We start from the raw sequence: 20,889 nt of genomic DNA on the forward strand, positions 1-20,889 counted from the left end.
TATTAGAATGAGAACTGAAGATGGTTGAGCAAGTCCTCAATCAGTTACAGCAAATGGTAAAATAAATCAAAACATGGCTGACAATGAGTAAAGTTTATTATTACTTTCTGAACTCCCACATTAGTTACCTTAACTCCTAACAAAAATTGGCAAGCAAGTTCTGTTTTCATTTACTTGGAAGACTATGCTATTCAGACCACCTTATTGCTGAAAACGACTAAAATTTTGGATGAAGTATAACAAGCATCTTCTTGAAAGCACTGAAGAGCTGGTAAGAGAGTAAGGAATTACAAGGCCAAAATCTAATGAAAAGCAGAAACCTAGGGAGCTAAGTAGAACACTGTTACTATTTTTGTTCTAATGATATTGACTTAATCTGAATTTGAACTTTAATGTTGATGATGTCCTAAAGTGTAAGTGAACAAAGCCAAAAATCTGGATCTGTCCAAAAGGAGCTCCTCTCTCTAAAACCCAGGGAACCTAAAGGGCTAAATCTTTAGGATAAGAGTAAATAAGATGTAAACCTACCTCACCGCACCCTTATCCCAAGGGGACTGACTGTAAGTAGTGGTGGGGTGTTGCCCCGGACCAGAGAAAGCACAGGGGAAAGTCATCCTTGAGAAGTTGGTTTAGGAAGGGCTTGCACAGATGTGCAGCTCAAGTTCATTTCTCACTAGAATGAATCACAAAATCTCACTCATCCTGCACTGATCCTGTCCAAATGCACAGCAGAACGTGCATTCATCCTTGGCCTAAGGTTTCTTTTCATAATTTTTCAAGGGAAATATCTTACAGTCAAAAGACTCAAACATGTAATGAAACATGTTACCTGAGACAAAATAAGCAGAAATAGTGGGCAGTAGCAATACATAAAGCTTCAGATTTAGGAATTAGGCACAAATTATAAAACTATTATGCTTACTATGTTTCAAGAAATGGAAAACAAACTAAAAAATAACTTCAGAAAATAGAAAACAATTTTTAAAAAACCCATTATAGCTAATAAAGGAAAAAAATTAGAAATGAAAATAAGAAGGGGAAGGGGATGGAAGGGAGGAAGAAAGGAAATGAGCAGCTGTATGGGAACATGGAGGGCACCTGAACCACTAGTCCACCCACCAGTGAATCTAGGGCTGCAGGCAAGTCTTTGGGGAAACCCTCAGTGCAGTGCAAGCCAGAGGTGCTGCCTCTCTTTCCTGAGCTTCTTAACAGGCAGCTCATGAAGTTCATGGGGACACTCTTACTAGTGCACACCCACTGAGACATGTATGATATTGTCTACACCCATGGAGGCCCAAGCTTCAGTCAACTGGGCACATCATTACATGGTCTAATCTGAACTCAGAATAATGCAGATCAGTATTGAATGTGGAAGATTTTGATGCTCAATCTAAATTTGGAAAGATAATTGGTATTTCTGTACCAAAGAAAATAAGAAATAATGGTGCACGATATACCTTCATATTTCTTCATCATATTAGGGTTTTAACTTGGCATGATAATAAGCAGGTCCATGTGATAAGTCTTCTGACCACCTAAGTGGTTTCCAAACCCTAAGAAATCAATAGTCTTCTCACTTGGGAATATGCTACACAGCAAATGGAAGATTTTTTAAAAAAAGGAGTTCCTATTCTGGTGTAGCACAAGTGCATCTGACTAGTATCCGTGAGGATATGGGTTCCATTCCTGGTTTTATTCAGTGGGTCGGGGATGTGGCATTGCCATGAACTGTAGCATAGGTCGCAGATGTAGATTGGATACCACATTGCTGTGGCTGTGGTGTAGACCAGCACTACACCTCCAATTTGACCCCTCACCTGGGAACTTCCATATGCTATGGGTGTGGCCCTAAAAAGAAAAAAATAAATAAATACAAAGAAAAATAAATAAATAAATAAATAAAAATTCATACTACTGAAAGTCACACAAAAAGACATTCCCATAACGAACAGCCAAATTTGGGGTGGTGGTGGAGGGAAGCCATATATGTGTCTGTGTCTAGGGGAGGGAGTGAGGAGTTAGACCTACCTATATTAAAATACGATAAAGCTATTTTATTGAAAGCAATTTAGCATCAGTGCATGAATTAACAGACCAAAAGGACAGAATATAAACTCCAAAAATAGACAAGTGTATATAGAAATTAAGTACATAGTTAAGATAGCATCTCATAGGGAGTGATGATAGAATTTGAAATAATTAATTCAGGGCAATTGCATAGACATTTTCAAAAAGATGAAATTGGCCTGTATTTCCTGATGGAATGCAGTGTGAAGTACACAGTATCACATATGAAGTATTCTTGTAAAAAAATGTTGATATTGAAAATAATTAAGCCATTAGAGCTGACTTCTAGTTCATAGGGAATATAGGGGATGGAGGAACAAGATAGATGAGAAAACAAATTTAATATCTGGGAAGACAACTGGCAACAGTCAGTTTCATCAATAAATTAGTGCCCGAATAAAAGAGGGGGAGGGTGGAGGAACAGCCACAGATCCCATGAAATTTAAGTGTCATAACATACGCAGTGTATAAACTTTGGTGTTCTTTTGTTTGTTTTATTGTGCTTGTTTGTTTGGGTCTTTTTAAGGCTGCACTTTCAGCGTATGGAAGTTCCCAAGCTAGGGGCTGAATCAGAGTTGTAGCGGCTGGCCTATACCACAACCACAGCAATGCCGGATCCTTAATTCACTGAGCAAGGCCAGGCCTGAGTCCTCATGGATTACTAGTCAGGTTTGTTACCGCTGAGCTGCAACAGGAACTCCAAATTTTGCTGTTTGATTTGAACAAACTAATTATGAAAAAATATTTTAGAGATAAACTCTATAATGACACTGCAGTAAGGTAAAAAATGCTCCATAGTAAAGAGAGACATATTGAAATATAAAGGAACAAAATCATATTGCAATTTGCTTTGAATTATTTCAGTCAGAAAAATAAAAATAAAGAAGCAAGTATAGGAGTTCCCATGGTGGTGCAGTAGGTTAAGGATACGAATCCAGTGGCTCAGGTCACTGCTGAGGCACGGGGTTCAATCCCTGGCCTGTGCAGTGGGTTAAAGGTTTTGGTGTTGACACAGCTGTGGTATAGGTTTCAGCTGCAGTTTGGATTCAATCCCTGGCCTAGGAACATCCATATGCTGCTGGAGTGGCTGAAAAAGGAAAAAAAAAGTGTAACAACATCTTCATAATTGTTGAATCTAGGTGACAGGAATATGTGAGTCCATTACATTATTCTTACGACCTTTGTATACTTTTTTTTTTTTTTGTCTTTTTGCTATTTCTTGGGCCGCTCCCGCGGCATATGGAGGTTCCCAGGCTAGGGGTTGAATCGGAGCTGCGGCCACCAGCCTACACCAGAGCCATAGCAACGCAGGATCCGAGCCGCGTCTGCAACCTACACCACAGCTCCCGGCAACGCCGGATCGTTAACCCACTGAGCGAGGGCAGGGACCGAACCCGCAACCTCATGGTTCCTAGTCGGATTCATTAAGCACTGCGCCACAACGGGAACTCCCGACCTTTGTATACTTTGGGAAAGGTGGAAAGAATCCAAATGCCCATCAACTGATGAATCAATAAACGAAATATATATACATACAATGGAATATTATTTGGCGGCAAAAAGACATGAAGTAGTGCACCCATGTTCATAGCAGCATCATTCACAATAACTAAAATGTGGAAGCAACCCAAGTGTCCAGTGACAGATGAATGGATAAGCAAAATGTGGAATGTTATTCAGCCTTAAAAGGAAGGAAATTCTGACATATGCTACAACATGGATGAATCTTGAGGACATTATGCTAAGTGGAAAAAAAAAGTCACGAAAAGACAAATACTGTCTGATTCCACTTATATGAAGCACTCTGAGGAGCCAAAATTATAAGGACAGAAGCAGAATGGTGCTAGAGGCTAGGGAGGGAGTAGGGAGCTTTTGTTTAATAGATACAAAATTTCAGTTTGAAAAATGAAAATAATTCTGGAGATAAATGGTGGTAATTGTTGCACAGTATGAATGTACTTAATACCATTGAACTGTATACTTTAAAATGGTTAAGACAATAAATTTTATGTGTATTTTACATGATAAAAAATTGAATAAAAGACAAAAAAAGGAAGAAAGAATGAAATAACCAATACATGCCATAACACAGATAAACCTGAAAACATACTAATTGAAGGATGCTAGTCACAAAGACCACATACTATCCCATTTATATGAAATGCTCAGAATAGGCAAATCTACAGAGACAGAAAATAGATTAGTAACTGCATGGGCTTGTGGGGTGATAACTAAAGGGAACAAGGTTTCTTTTGAGGGTGATATGGGTATTCACAAAGTCTGCTGATAACTCTACTAACTACAATGAAATTGCAACTGGTCCCAGTAAAGTAAGTTATAATCCCAAAAGGGACATCCACTGACTCAGACTAGAAGGACATGGGGGTAGAATGAGGAGATAACAGAGAAGAAACTGGAATAAGGTAAGAGAAACTGTTACTGTACATTATATATAAAACAGCTTTCCTATTATGTCATTGAGAATTGAATAGACTGCAATGGATTACAAGCTTCCCTGAGAACATGGGTTCCTAAATGCAAAGAAGACCAACACACTTCTTGCAATAACAGAAAACAATCGGCTCCGTGCGAGATAACTACGACGTGTCGGTACTGATAATTGGTATGGGATTGTTGTAAAGGGTTTAAGTACAATAGTCAGCAAATAGTTGAGGCATCTGTCAATAGGGTACTATGATTACCCAGCATTGGCACTCTCTTTATTTTTCTCTCATTTTGGATAGAAACTCCTTTCATTTATTCTAATCACTCAAGTACTTATTACAATATATGAAAGGAACCAAGTTGGGACAAGGATAACGATGCACAGTGAAGAATGAAGCACAGTCTCTGGGAAAAGAAGCTCACATTTTATAGAAAAGAGTTACTTATTTGTTACACAACGCATTAAGTCAAGAGAGTTGAGTGCAGGTTAACTCTCAGGATTCTAGCTTATATTACTAGGATAATAATGACCACACCATGATTGTAAAAAAGTATGGAAATAGCAGCCAAGTTAGGGTCCAGAGTTTCTTAATTATTGTATATGCTACTGGCATTTTCTGAAGAACATTTCTTCTTTGTGTAGAAAAGTCCCATAAATTGTAGGACACTTAGTATTCCTGGCACTCAAGGAATTTAATGCTACTAGCACCCACTCTTAGAATCCCTGTGACAACCAAATAAGCCCGCAACATACTTTTAAAATCCCATGTGGCTGCTTTGGTCAAGTGCCACAATAATAGTTATGAACTCAGTTTCTAACAAAATTTATGATGTCAGAAGGACGGCAGAGAAATGTCCCATAGAAATTTAAATACACCAATTCAATATTTGGGTGAGAATATTGGTCCAAAGATATAAATCTGAACATTTTCAGGGATGAGGGGGAAAATAAGTTTTCTAGAGGGAATGTTAAACAAAACAATGCACTGGATATAGAACTGTATTCTGCTCCCAGGGATCTATAAAAATAAACAACTATATAACATGTAAAATTACTTTTACACTAGGAATTAATTCTTCCTTAAGATCTACAAAATATCCTATAGGTAATAAATGTCACTAGTTTTAGAAATTCTCATATTCATGTTCACAAACACAAACTCCCACCAAAGGCACAGTCATTTCTAAAACACTCACCATTAAGCAGCAGGTTTTCTGTCAGTTTTTCCTGTTCCTTTTCTGTGAGATTAATCCTCATTTTCCCCATAATGCTGTTCAAACCACTCACATCAATCTTCCCTCCTTAAGAGAGCAATAGGAGTGGAAAATGACAAAAATGGGAAGTTTTCAAAATACTAAAAATACATTCATTTCTGTGTATTATCAATTTAATCAGCCTGTTACTGGTATAAGAAAAAAATATAATTCATGACTTTGTATTATCATTTAATATTTTTAATAGGGCTATCAAGACTAATTTGACTTTTCTAATGTTCATAAAAATTCAATAGGACAGATAAAACTAGAACTATTTCCTTTTACCTTATCCTGGGGACAGCCTGAAGCAACAAAATGTACCCCTAGGTAGTTTAATGCCTGTTTCTGTAGACCTCATATCTCATCCTACAAAACCTAAGGAGCCATTCTCATTTGCCTGAACCCTCAGATCATTCCTGCTGAGTAACTGCTAATCCTTCACTTCAATGTCTGTTGTGCATACCTAGATTTGATTTTTCAATTGCATTTTTTTTTCATCTTATTTCCATGCTCCTTGTCCCCAGCCTGTTTTCTTTTCTCAGACTTTTCTCTGATCTTTTGTGGTCTCTGGGAACCTCAGCATTGCTTATGATTCAGGATGAATGAAGTTGCTGACATAACAAACTTAATATGTCTTAAAGACAGAATTTATTTCCATTTAGAAATAGGTTCTATGAGCCTTTAAAATGTCTTCTTAGAGCCAGTTTAGTAGCTTTAGAGATTCTTTTCATCACTTCCCATGCCCAAGATCTTCTGAGTGGCTTATTGCTGTATGAACTGCTCAGTTACTTTTCAGGTTTTGTCTCAGATTTTTAAGGATGTGTGTGTGTGAAAGAGAAAGAGAGAGAGATATTCAATGTCATGTTTAACAAAACAATGTATAATTTGTTGATACAATCACCTCTTTCCCCATAGGAAATTGAGAGGAATAAAACCAAAATTTAGTGACTCTTCAATGTAATCAAAATTAATCCCTATGTAATATAGTTATAAGTTTTAGTACAAAGACCATGGCTAAACAAATGCTGTTCAAGCATTTAAAAGATGTTCAATGATAGAGTTAGAACAAAATCTTTTCCCTTGACCAGTGCCCATAGCAGAGAGTTTAAAAGAAATTAATGAACTGCTTAATAAATAGAGCAGTAGGGATAGCAAATTTCATGCTGATCCAAAAAGTAGAGAATTTTTTTCCAAGTAAATTTCCTTAGCAATTACTAATTTTTTTTGTTTGTTAATCATTCTTCAGGCTAGATATTACATATTTTCTTCTTTGCCATAGCTTGTGAACTTTTAATAAATTATGAAACTTCCTCCCTAAGAGAAAACATAGACTATCTGCAAAAGTACAAATGGATTAATAGAAGCATAAATATGCCATCAAAACATTTAAAGGGTGGCAGCTATCTAAATTCAATATCCTATGTCTTCTGCTGATCTTTAAAGGCTTTCATAACATCCATCAATATATTCTGATAGAACTTCCCATCAGCTTTAAGAAGTACACAAATCAGAATCTCACAAAAGTAATAGAAAAAATCATTAAGCAGTATAGAAGTCATCATTTCACCAAGTCAGAATTTACATTTCCCTACAAAGAACAAATTTAGTTTTTTTTCCTTTTTAGGGCCTCACCTGTGGCATATGGAAGTTCTCGGGATAGGGGTCAAATCAGAGCTGCAGCTACCGGCCTACACCACAGCCACAACAACATGGGATCCGAGGCACATCTGAGACCTACACTGCAGTTTGCAGCAATGCCCACTGATTGAGGCCAGGGATTGAACCCGCATCTTCATGGATACTAGCTGGGTTCTTTACCTGCTGAGCCACAATGGTAACTTCAAAATTTACTCTTGGTAATTTTTGTAAAAGTATGAAACGGAGGAAATTGTTAATAAACACACTCTTCATTCATTAGTATCTAAGACAGTTTAGACTTAGACTTTAGCATGCAGAATCTCCCAGCCCCCATTTATTCTTTGTAATTTCTCACTGATTTTCATTCCAACATATTTCAGTGCCTCTCTCTTTCTCTTAATTCTCATTTAAAACTTTAGGATTTACAATGGATTAAAAAATAATAGCCAACATTTCTCATCCATGGGTCGTAGAATTTCTAACTAGAGTCAACTCATTTCCAAGCTAAAATGAGATGTCATAGTTGGCATTTCTGCTTTTGGGGTGGGGTGTGTGCCTGTGGCATTAAGAAATTCCTGGGGCTGGGGGATGTAGCTTAGTAGTAGAGTGCGCGCTTCGCATGTGTGAGGTCCCGGGTTCAATCCCCGGCATCTCCAAACAGTCAGTATAGCTTTTAACTTGATCCCCTTGCTGTACAGTGGGAAAAAATAAATTAAAAAAAAAAAGAAATTCCTGGGCTAGGGATCAAACCTGTGCCACAGCAGCTACTCAAGTGGCTGCAGTGACAATGCTGGGTACTTAACCCACTGTGCCACAAGGGAACTCTGGCATTTCTTCTTGAGATAAAACAATATTTCTTTCTAAAAGTTTTTTGTACAATCTTTCTTTTTCACTTAGATAGGAAACAACTATTATAGAAAGTCTTACCGTTAATTGGCAGATTGTTCACCAACTCCCCATGTTTCTTATCTTTGAGTTCTATTCCCATATTTCCAGGAACTTTTTTCATGTCATTGACAATCTCTCCTCCTTCAAAGCAAAAGAAATGGAGACTTCTGGCATTATTGCTAATGATGTCATGATTTACTATAATTAAAAAAAAAAACTGTCTTTGCAGCGTTACAGCTAACTGCTGGATAAACAAGTACCTGACCTACCAAATAGGGCATTGAGTCCTCAGATAAAGACTTTCTTGTTAATTCCAGTATAATCTCTGAATGATAATTAAGGTAATAGAAGAAGCAATTATGAGTATAAACTTTGTAGTAAATTAGGATGATACAGATTGCTGATCTAAGTTTTATCAGGGAGTTCCTGTCATGGCTCAGTGGAAACCTGATTAGTATCCAGGAGGATGAGGGTTCAATCCCTGGCCTCATTCAGTGGGTTGGGGATCCAGCGTTGCCATGAGCTGTGGTGTGGGTCTCAGATACAGCTCGGATCCTGTGTTACTGTGGCTGTGGTGTAGGCCAGCAGCTGTAGCTCCAATTTGACCCCTGGCCTGGGAACTTCCATATGCTTCAGGTACGGCCCTGGAAAGCAAAAAGAAAAAGAAAAAGAAAAAGTTTTATCAGCAAGTACCTGCTTTATTTTGAGATCGATTCTAATTTTACCAAAACTTTCCTCCACCATTTACTGTGTTGAACTAGAATTTAGCTTTCCCATCATAAGAGGACTTACCTATCATAAGATATACAAGATATGCCAATTATTGGCAAAGACTCTAAATAATGACTTTGGAAACAACAAAGTGCAGTGAAGTTTTTATTGCTAAAAGTTCTGACATTTCAATATCTAATTCTAGACATTTATACGTAAAAATTTTTAAGGAATGTGGGATTTTAAAAGTACACACAATCGTGATGTGGGAAAAGCATTAAATTATAATTTAGTGGAAGGAATTCAGTTCTTTGCTTGTTTGTAGCGTCTTACTCTTAGGTATTACTCTAAGATGTCCCTGTAACTGCTTTAACTCCGTCCATTAAGACACTCACACTAACCTTCCCATTAGCTATAAAAAAAAGACTAAATCAGGATCCAGAAAAAGATATAGCTTTAGAATAAAAACGTAAAGTATCTATGCTGTGAAAAAACTTTAGGCAGAGTCCATTATTTCCATAATTTTATTTATGTTTTCTTTTTCTTTTGTGTGTATTTGTTTTTTCTTTTTTTTTATTAATTTATTTTTTTTTCCTACTGTACAGCAATGGGATCAAGCCATCCTTACATGTATACATTCCCCTCCCACCCTTTGTTCTGTTGCAATATGAGTATCTAGACAAAGTTCTCTCTTTTTTTTTTTTTGTTTTTGTTTTTGTTGTTGTTGTTGTTGTTGTTGTTGCTATTTCTTGGGCCGCTCCTGCGGCATATGGAGGTTCCCAGGCTAGGGGTTGAATGGGAGCTGTAGCCACCGGCCTACGCCAGAGCCACAGCAACGCAGGATCCGAGCCGCGTCTGCAACCTACACCACAGCTCACGGCAATGCTGGATCGTTAACCCACTGAGCAAGGGCAGGGACTGAACCCGCAACCTCGTGGTTCCTAGTCGGATTCGTTAACCACTGCGCCACGACGGGAACTCCTAGACAAAGTTCTCAATGCTATTCAGCAGGATCTCCTTGTAAATCTATTCTAAATTGTGTCTGATAAGCCCAAGCTCCCGATCCCTCCCACTCCCTCCTTCTCCCATTCGGCATCCACAAGTCTATTTCCAAGTCCATGATTTTCTTTTCTGTGGAGATGTTCATTTGTGCTGGATATTAGATTCCAGTTATAAATGATATCATATGGTATTTGTCTTTGTCTTTCTGGCTCATTTCACTCAGGATGAGATTCTCTAGTTCCATCCATGTTGCTGCAAATGGCATTATGTCATTCTTTTTTATGGCTGAGTAGTATTCCATTGTGTATGCTATTCGGATTCCTCTTCCGAACCCAATCATCTGTTGATGGACATTTGGGTTGTTTCCTTGTCCTGGCTATTGTGAATAGGGCTGCAATGAACATGCGGGTGCATGTGTCTCTTTTAAGTAGAGTTCTGTCTGGATATATGCCCAAGAGTGGGATTGTGGGGTCATATGGAAGTTCTATGTATAGATTTCTAAGGTATCTCCAAACTGTTCTCCATAGTGGCTGTACCAGTTGACATTCCCACCAACAGTGCAGGAGGGTTCCCTTTTCTCCACAGCCCCTCCAGCACTTGTTATTTGTGGATTTATTAATGAGGGCCATTCTGACTGGTGTGAGGTGGTATCTCATGGTAGTTTTGATTTGCATTTCTCTTATAATCAGTGATGTTGAGCATTTTTTCATGTGTTTGTTGGCCATCTGTATAGCTTCTTTGGAGAAATGTCTATTCAGGTCTTTTGCTCATTTTTCCATTGATTGATTGGCTTTTTTGCTGTTGAGTTGTATAAGTTGCTTATATAGTCTAGAGACTAAGCCCTTGTCAGTTGCATCATTTGACACTATTTTCTCCCATTCTGTAAGTTGTCTTTTTGTTTTCTTTTGGGTTTCCTTTGCTGTGCAAAAGCTTTTCAGTTTGATGAGGTCCCATGGGTTTATTTTTGCTCTAATTTCTATTGCTTTGGGAGACTGACCTGAGAAAATATTCATGATGTTGATGTCAGAGAGTGTTTTGCCTATGTTTTCTTCTAGGAGTTTGATGGTGTCCTGTCGTATATTTAAGTCTTTCAGCCATTTGGAGTTTATTTTTGTGCATGGTGTGAGGGTGTGTTCTAGTTTCATTGCTTTGCATGCAGCTGTCTAGGTTTCCCAGCAATGCTTGCTGAAAAGACTTTCTTTTTCCCGCTTTATGTTCTTGCCTCCCTTGTCAAAGATTAATTGACCATAGGTGTCAGGGTTTATTTCCGGGTTCTCTATTCTGTTCCATTGGTCTGTCTGTCTGTTTTGATACCAGTACCACACTGTTTTGATGACTGTGGCTTTGTAGTATTTCTTGAAGTCTGGGAGAGTGATGCCTCCTGCTTGGTTTTTGTTTCTCAGGATTGCTTTGGCGATTCTGGGTCTTTTGTGGTTCCATATAAATGTTTGGATTGTTTGTTGTAGTTCTGTGAAAAATGTCATGGGTAATTTGATAGGGATTGCATTGAATCTGTAGATTGCTTTGGGTAGTATGGCCATTTTTACAATATTGATTTTTCCAATCCAGGAACATGGAATATCTTTCCATTTCTTTACATCTTCTTTGATTTCTTTGATTAAAGTTTTATAGTTCTCAACATGTAAGTCCTTTACCTCCTTGGTCAGGTGTATTCTGAGGTATTTGATTTTGTGAGGTGCAATTTTAAAAGGTATTGTATTTTTGTATTCCTTTTCTAATGTTTCATTGCTGGTATACAGAAATGCGACTGACTTCTGAACGTTAATCTTATATCCTGCTACTTTGCTGAATTTATTAATCAGTTCAAGGAGTTTTGGGGTTGAGTCCTTAGGGTTTTCTATGTATAGTATCATGTCATCTGCGTACAGCGACACAGTTTTATCTCTTCTCTTCCTACGCCTTTTATTTCTTTTGTTTGTCTAATTGCTGTGGCTAGGACTTCCAAAACTATGTTGAAGAGCAGTGGTGAGAGTGGGCATCCTTGTCTTGTTCCAGATTTGAGTGAGAAGGCTTTCAGTTTTTCCCCATTGAGGATTATATTTGCTGTGGGTTTACCATAAATGGCTTTGATTATGTTCAGGAATGTTCCCTCTATACCCACTTTGGCGAGGGTCTTGATCATGAATGGATGTTGGACTTTGTCAAATGCTTTTTCTGCATCTATTGAGATGATCATGTGATTTTTGACTTTTCTTTTGTTAATGCGGTGTACGCCATGAAATTAGAAATCAACCATGGGAAAAGAAATGAGAAAAAACCTACTACATGGAGACTAAACAACATGCTACTAAAAAACCAATGGGTCAATGAGGAAATCAAGAATTTTTTTTTTTTTTAAGGCTGCACCTGCGGCATATGGAGGTTCCCAGGATAGGGGTCTAATCGGAGCTGTTGCTGCCAGCCTACGCCACAGCCACAGCAATGCCGGATCCAAGCCATGTCTGTGACCTACACTACAGCTCACAGCAACGCCGGATCCTTAACCCACTGAGTGAGGCCAGGGATGGAACCCAAAACCTCATGGTTCCTAGTTGGATTCGTTTCTACTATGCCATGAAGGGGACTCCCCTTGAGTATGTTTTCAATTTATAATTTCAGGCTTTCTGGGATTCAATCCATACTACCAAAATGGACTCTGAGAGTCTAGGAAAAACATTTTGGAATGTCATATTACTTCACAAACTCTATAGGACAATTCATGCTGTTCATATTTTCTTAAGGCCTTTTGATGCATTAAAGGATTTTTTAAAAGCCATCATGTAGATTTTTATTTTTTATTACAAGATACTTTAAAATTGGGCAAGTACAACTGTGACAGAAAACAAGCTTCATACCAAAAATACACTTTTAATTATTTATCAAGCAGATGAAAGAAATCTCCATTTATTTACTTTTCCTAGAAGTTAATGGTCAGTGAAAAATTAACATAATATAAAAGACATGTAATTAAGCATATGTATAAAAGGAATACATTGAATATACAGAAACAATAGTAAAAATAAATAGCAATGATAAGACTTTGAAAAAATAATACACATTTTAGTTGTGGAAAATGTGATTCTTAATTATACATAAATAGTTAGACTTAATAGAAATCCATTTATTTAAAATTGCACAAAACATGGGATCAATGAGGAATAATTTTTATGGCATGTAGTTCTATAATTCTAGGGAAATTTGTTGCTTAACTCTAGGATATAAAACACTTAGATTTGTAATATAATAAAAGGTATGCATTATTGTTAAGAAAATTGTCTTCCTCAATTCTCATTAATCTCAGTAATGAAATTTCCTGCAGTAATGGATTTTCCTATACAGAAGGCTGAACAGGAAATTTCACAAAAAGAAATATTAAACAATTATTGTGCTCACTCCATGCTGAGTAGGCAGCTTCCAACTAAAAATTGGCCCTTGTCACTAACCACTGCAGTCGCTGACCTTCAACACACCCGGAAAGAAGTTAAGAACGAGGCACTCTGTGCTCTGGAAAAAAAACGGCAGTATAGGCCTTCAAATAGATAATTTCAAGGGAGTTTCCGTTGTGGTTCAGCGGAAACAAATCCGACTACTATCCATGAGGATTCGGGTTCCATCCCTGGCCTTGATCAGTGGGTTGGGAATCCAGTGTTGCCGTGAGCTGTAGTGTAGGCAGCAGATGCGGCTCAGATCCTGTGTTGCTGTGGCTGTGGCCAGCAGCCATAGCTCCAATTCGACCCCTGGTCTGGGAACTTCCATACGCTGCAAGTGCAGCCCTAAAAAGTAAAACAAAACAAAACAAAACAAAACAAAAACCTGAGTGGTTTCTTGCATCTTCTCATATCTAGAAAAGCACTAAAATTATTAATGAGACATCTGCTCCGCATGACTTGCAAAAACCTTCACAAGACTAGCAGCAACTTGCTGCAAAAACATGTGTATTTGATAGCATGTATCCCCCTTCACCAAAATTGTATATTATACTGACTTTCCTCCTACCTCTTTGAAGCAGGTCCTCAGAGCTATGTGAGGTACTGCCTCCTGGCTATAGTCCTCATTTTGCCCCAGCTTAAACTTAACTTACAACTCTCATGCTGTGCATTTTTTTGCAGTTGACACAGCCAAAAATGGGCTTCAAAACAAATGCGGTGGGACATTTAATATTTTTATACTTTTATTATACTAAAGATATATCTTTGTTCCATATTATACTAAAGAGCATATCTTTGTTTTAAAAACTTCGTGTTTAACCATGATTGACAATCTCAACATAAAAAATCTTTGCAAAATGAGTGGAGTCAGTTACTGCTTATTTATTTCCATAAATAAATTAATTCAGAAGACAGAAGTTTATAGAAAAGAAACATAATGCTTAATTCACTTATAACTTATCAGGAGTATTGTTACATTTAAAAAAATCTTTAAAAAATTTTGATTATAGTTGATCTACAAGTTTATTTATTTATTTATTTGGCCACGCCCATGGCATAGGGGAAGTTTCCCAGCCAGGGATCTAACATAAGCCACAACAGCGACCCCAACCACTGCAGTGATGTCACCAGATTCTTAACCCACTGTGCCACAAGAGAACTCCCTAAAAAAATCTTATTTAAACTTTCTCTGTTATAAAATCAAGATAACTTTCCCATTTGCATTGTGGCACAGCCCTCAGTTCAGGAAAAAAATACTTACTATTCATACTGAAATTCAGCTTTTTTTTTTTTTTTTTTTTTTTTTGAATAAATGCTCCCCAGATTGCTGCAAACTTTTGGTTAATTCTTGGTTCTGAAAATGTAATTTCTGATTTTTTTTTTTTTTTTTACCAGTTTTCTCATTGGGTAAGCGGTTTTTTGCAGGAAGCAACTCTTTATAGGAGGCATTTTGTCCTGTCACTTTAGCAGCTCTATTTAACTTAACCTTTACATTAAGCGCTTCCGTGCTTCACTAATCTCCAGCCCAAGCATACCTTTTAAATCCTTTGATCACACAATGCCATGCCTAACCTGTTGATTCTTTTCTTAAGGAAGTAGAAATGAACAATAAGTAATTAACAGGTGACTAGGTCTTTTTTCCCAGCTTACCCTTCAGTAATTCCACCAGTGAACTGCATGAACAAGATAGTATCTAGAGGAAGATCACGAGGCATCATCATGTCTGCCTGCAGTGGAAAATGAAGAATCTGCTCCCCTACCTTAATGATTAACTGAAATTGCTTTCCCCCTTTTCCTTTTAAAAATTGCTATGCCCAAGCAGAATCTTTGGAGTTCACTCTGAGATACGAGTCCGCCTTCTTACCAGGTTGCTGGCTTCCTGAATAATGCAACCTTTCCTTTTCCAATCAACACTTGTCTCTCAAGTATTGGCTTTCCAGCAGCCAAATCGGAGTTTGCTAACAGTTGCTTTTATGAAAGAGAGACTTTTTGGTGGTTCTTACTCTGACATTTTCTCTGATATCCCCAGTTTAGTTTCAGTTTCTGAAGCTAAAAATTACCTTACATTACCTTACATGGCAATTATTAATAACTCCAGCTAATTATTTTTTACTGAGGTCCTAGTGAAATTTAAAAGCATAAAGAAAACAAATAGAAAATCATTTGCATGTTTTTCACTGATACACAATAGTAGTAGAAAGGGAAGGCATAATCTAATAAAGGTAACTTTTGTAAAAATAACTTATCTTACTAGAAGGATATGCAACCCATGACAAATATTTAACTAAATAGCATATGAGTTATATGAAAAAAATATTCTTAGATGTAAGAAGCAGTGTTCAGTAAAATGTTCCTAGGTGATACTGCCTTACCTCACTGGACTGTGCCCAACTTAATATACTGTATTAATATACTGTATATTACCTATTTAAAGTGCAGATTACTTTGTGAGTCATCACACTTCATTCCCATTAACATTTTCTTTGAGATCTATAGTTCTGACCTTCAACCATGAAATCTGGTCTAATGGTGACTCATGCCTATATATAAGTAGGAAAAAGTCATATATATTGGCTGAAACCCTGGTAGCTTTTTTTTCCTGTGAAAAGTAATGACCTGACTGAGGCCCTGGTGACATTCTAAGCTTCTATTAGAACACTAAGAATTGTGATATTGTTGATATGAAGCTCTTTAGGTGAAGGACTATGTCTATTTTTACTCACCATTGTATCTCTAGCACTTAGCAGAACACCTGATATATGGTGCTCAGTAGATTTACTGAATGAACGAATGAATGGTGAAAAAAGTACCAACTTTAATATATTAAGAGAGGAGTTCCTGTCATGGATCAGTGGGAATGAATCTGACTAGTATCCATGAGGACACAGGTTCGATCCTTGGCCTCCCTCAGTGGGTTAACGATCCAGCATTGCCATGAGCTGCAGTGTAGTTCACAGACGCGGTGGATCTGGTGTAGTTATGGTTGTGGCTCTGATTCAACCCCTAGCCTGGGAACCTCCATATGCTGTGAGTGTGGCTCTAAAATATGCATATTTATCTTTTATCTATCTATATATACATAAGAAAAAATCTTACTTAAAGCCAAATAAGTACTATCAAAAATATCGGACTCAAATTCCAAATTCTCACGAGGGCACAAGGATATCTAAGTCACTCACCATCAACTGGTATCTCATTAAATTCCTCCTCAGCTGTGAACTTGATTGCCATGTTTCTAAGAACAGCATCCAGGTCATGAACATCAACTTGCAACCCTACAAAAGAGAAAGACATGAAGAAACTGAAATAAAAGTCAAAATATGGAGTTCCCGTCGTGGCACAGTAGTTAACGAATCCGACTAAGAACCATGAGGTTGCGGGTTTGGTCCCTGCCCTTGCTCAGTGGGTTAACAATCTGGCATTGCCGTGAGCTGTGGTATAGGTTGCAAATGCGGCTCGGACCCCGCATTGCTGTGGCTCTGGCGTAGGCTGGCAGCTACAGCTCGGATTGGACCCCTAGCCTGGGAACCTCCATATGCCGCGGGAGCAGCCCAAGAAATAGCTAAAAAGACAAAAAAAAAAAAGTCAAAATATAATAGATATTAATTCCTATGCGCCATGGTTATTAATTTCATCATAAAAAGAGATCAAGGACATATGGACTAAAATTAATCTATTAATTTACATCCAATTGAAGATAAGCTTGCACAACACATGTTGAAAGAGCATTGAGAAACCGCTCAGGTTAATTTTAGCAACAAAACAGCAAATTTAAGTTTTTTGTTTTCTTTTTTGGCTGCCCCATGGTAATATGGAGTTCCCAGGTCAGGGATCAGATCAGAGCTGCAGTTGTGACCTGTAACCTATACCACGGCTAGGCAATGCCAGATCCTTTAACATACTGTGCATAGCTGGGGATGCCATCTGTGTCCTGGCACTGAAGAGATGCCACAGATCCCACTGGGATTTCCAGGGGGAACTACCAATTTAACAGTTTTTAATATAAATGTTTATATGAGTAAATATATTCAGTTTGGTCACTGTACTTCAATATTCAATAGCTTAAATTTTTGTATCTAGCCCTAAATTTTAATACCTCCACAGCCAAAATTGAGGCAAATCTTCTTCTTCTTCTTCTTTTTTTTTTTTTTTTTTTTTTACTCTTTAGGGCTGCACCTGCGCCATATGGAGGTTCCCAGGCTAGGGGTTGAATCAGAGCTGTAGCCGCTGGCCTACACTACAGCCAAGGCAGCACAGGATCCGAGCTTCATCTGCGACCTACACCACAGTGCACGGCAATGCCGGATCCTTAACCCACCGAGCGAGGCCAGGGATCTAACCAGAGTCCTCATGGATGCTAGTCAGACTCATTAACTGCTGAGCCACAACGGGAACTCTGAGGCAAATCTAGATAACTAGAACATCTCTTAAAAATAAAATATAGATTAATCAATATGAACAGTAGTCTAAACCCTGACAGTTTTTTTTTTCTTTTTTGTAATGCAAGAGCCTAACTTAAACTTTAATGCCAAGGCACTCGCTGCAAAGAGGCATTCACTTCGGAGATGGCTATCTTGAATAAACACATTGCTAGCCATATCTCCCCATTCTGAGACGCCTCTGTTTTAGAAATCCTGTTTTAGAGATACTAATCTTTTGGGCCACTTGTTTAAATTCCCACTCGTACGGTTTTTTTTTTTTTTCTTGTTGTCTTTTTAGGGCCACACCCACGGCATATGGAGGTTCCCAGGCTAGGGGTCCAACTGGAGATGTAGCCACTGGCCTACGCCAGAGGCCATAGAGCCACGATGGAAACTCCCCCACTCTTATGTTTTAAATTCACCAATAAAGAGTGAGCCCATAAAACCTTAGGCTCCCACCCTCAACCTTAATAAAAGAAGAACCCCAGGCATGTGCACACACTCTCTCTACTTGAGACATTTCTGTGTGGCCCCAGCTACACTGCGTAATTTCCAGGTACTGTAAGTAATGTCTTTATTTTTTCAAAGTTTTCTGGTGTTTATTGTTGAAGGGCATCTTGCAACCATAATATTAATCACAAGGGCCAGTCAAAACACAACACTGACCATTGATAGGCTGAAACTGGTACAATATACACAAACATATATATATTAAAATTAATTGGAAATTATATATATGAGAATGGCAGGAAGCAATGTTTATGACAAGGAAAAAACAGAAGCAAAATGCAAGTCTCAATCTGACTTTTCAATTTTTATCTCACTCACCTTTTGTAGCTTTCACACAGTTCAGCAACCTATTCTTATATGTTTTTCCATTAGATGTAACTGTAAGAAAATATATAATTTAAGTCACGGAGAAAAGAACTAGATATGCTAAAGCAATACTAAATATCCAAATTCAGAAATATAAACCATACAATAATTTGCTCATAAAATTTACCATATATCTTCCAGAAATGATAAAACAAAATGTAATAAAAAATTTTAATATGGTAAATCCGTCAATTATTTAGCACTTGAGAAATTATTAATACCTACTATGCTAAAGCAAAAACATTTTCTAATCTTATATTTCTTCTTACTCTCTGTTTCCCCTCTACCAGTATACCTCTACATCTCTTCTCCTGCTTCTCTTATTTCCTACAGGCATCTCAAGGGAGTGAAAGATAACTATCAACATTCCTTAGTCCTGATGCCAAGATTTATAATCGACTGGGCTACTGATTTATATATTTTAAATGAAATATATTTATATATTTATATATCATTTAAAATTCTTAAACATTAATGATGATATATATTTATATATCATTTAAAATTCCTAAACATTAATGATGATTACTATGAACTTGGGATTTTAATATTATCTCTATTTTATAAATCACCAATAATAAACCTGGGGTACTAGATAAAATGGCTTTTTAAGGATATAATCCTAGCTCCCTCAAGACTCTACTGATGCTTACAATGCTGAGTAACTTCTTTGACGACAATATTACTTTCTCAAAGGAATATTAACTCTCCTTAAGGCTATACTGATATTTGAAATGCCCACCATAAATTGGGAGTAAATTTTCTAGCTCCAAGTGTTCTCTAGGTGTGAGCTCTATCCCCATATTTTGTAGGACATTATCCAGGTCACTGAGGTCAACTTCTCCTCCTTCAAAACAAAAGAAGTAGAGAAAGATGAGATTTTTTAAAAAATTATAATTTCAAATTATGAAAAAAATAAGCCATAATGACCCCTGCTAAACAATAAGCAGTTAAATGCAGATACAGAGAATGAATACTATTCATTTAATCCCAGTAAAAGAGACACTCTCACAGTGATGGTTATAAAGCAATATATCATAAATCAATATCATTTACATAATTTAAAAATTATAACAATAATGATTGATAAAAATAACTGTAACATAGGCTACGAAATTAAGCTACACATCAAGGGAAAAATATACTAGAAAACTCATATGTTTGATAATTAAAGAATGCTTTTCTAAATAAATCATGTGTCAGAAAAAACCACTGGAAGTTAGAGTATAATTTGAATTGAGTAACAACAGTAGTATTACATATTAAAACTTGTGGGATAGAGTACAGGTGTACTTTGGGGGACATTTACAACCTTAAATGTATAAAGCAGAAAACATGAAAAGATCAGTAACCTACGATTCCATTTCAAAGAGTTGGGAAAAAACAGCAAATTAAAACCCTCCAAAAAAAAAAAAAAAAAAAGAAAGAAAGAAAGAAAATAGAGTGTATACAATACAGAGAGAAAGAGAGAGAGAAGCATGTTCAGTTTCTATGATGGCTGGTCATACTTAATAAAATTACAGTGAACTGAAAAAAAAAACCCTCAAAAATAGGTGAAAATAAATAATAAAGAAAAAGCAGAAATCATTGAAATGGAAAACAAACTAAAATCAGTGCAACCAAAAGTTGGGTTTGGGAAAGACTAACAAAAGTGATAGATACTTGCATTAAGATTGACAAAGGAAAATAAAAGAGAAAATGCAAATAACAAATATTTCTAATGACAAAAGGGGAAATCACTATAGATCCTACTATATTAGAAAGATAATAGGATATTATGACCATTATATAATTGATTTGAATATTTAGGAGAAAAAGATAAAGTCCTGGAAAAATACAACCTAGTAATGATGCAAGAGGGAATATAAAATTTTGATAGACCTATATCTATTAAGATATCTCAACTAGTAATTTAAAATCTTCCCACACAGAAATTCTAATCCCAGAGCATTTCATCTGTGAATGATACAATTGAATACAAAGTTCTCCTGAGAACTTCTAATTTTATGAGGCCAAAATATTTTGAAACCCAAATCTGGTAAGAATATTAACATTACAACAAAATATATTACAAAACCATTCTGCAAAAATCCTGAACAAAATATTCGCAAACCTTATGTACACATACTCATACACATACATATACAAAGTTACCT

The 20,889-nt window shown here is 36.9% G+C and overlaps 1 protein-coding gene, 1 long non-coding RNA gene and 1 other non-coding gene across 5 annotated transcripts in view; 2 read left to right on the top strand and 1 right to left on the bottom strand.

The window, feature by feature from the left end:
- The window catches only part of LOC146398066 (uncharacterized), a 1,038,644-nt gene that overhangs the window by 940,864 nt on the left and 76,891 nt on the right, over positions 1-20,889 (top strand). The window lies entirely within an intron of this gene.
- EFCAB3 (EF-hand calcium binding domain 3) overlaps positions 1-20,889 on the bottom strand; it is a 371,875-nt gene that overhangs the window by 197,875 nt on the left and 153,111 nt on the right. Inside the window, exons 32-36 of one of the 3 annotated variants that reach the window (XM_084984064.1) lie at positions 19,476-19,580; positions 18,686-18,745; positions 16,616-16,711; positions 8,335-8,436; positions 5,710-5,814 (exon numbers count right to left, since the gene is read on the bottom strand). In XM_084984064.1, the coding sequence (XP_084840190.1) occupies positions 5,710-5,814; positions 8,335-8,436; positions 16,616-16,711; positions 18,686-18,745; positions 19,476-19,580 (468 nt within the window). Of the gene's footprint in view, positions 1-5,709; positions 5,815-8,334; positions 8,437-15,086; positions 15,195-16,615; positions 16,712-18,685; positions 18,746-19,475; positions 19,581-20,889 lie in introns of those variants that run through there. The other 2 variants (XM_084984065.1, XM_084984066.1) reach the window with 2 other exon arrangements.
- On the top strand, positions 7,992-8,063 carry TRNAA-CGC (transfer RNA alanine (anticodon CGC)). Its single transcript has one exon. It is a non-coding gene; the product is annotated as a tRNA-Ala (tRNA).

The sequence above is a fragment of the Sus scrofa genome, chromosome 12, assembly GCF_054392235.1.
Source record: "Sus scrofa isolate SSC_HxYL_T2T_F1_AM1 chromosome 12, Sscrofa_HxYL_maternal_Yorkshire_Landrace_v2.0, whole genome shotgun sequence".
NCBI lineage: Eukaryota > Metazoa > Chordata > Mammalia > Artiodactyla > Suidae > Sus > Sus scrofa.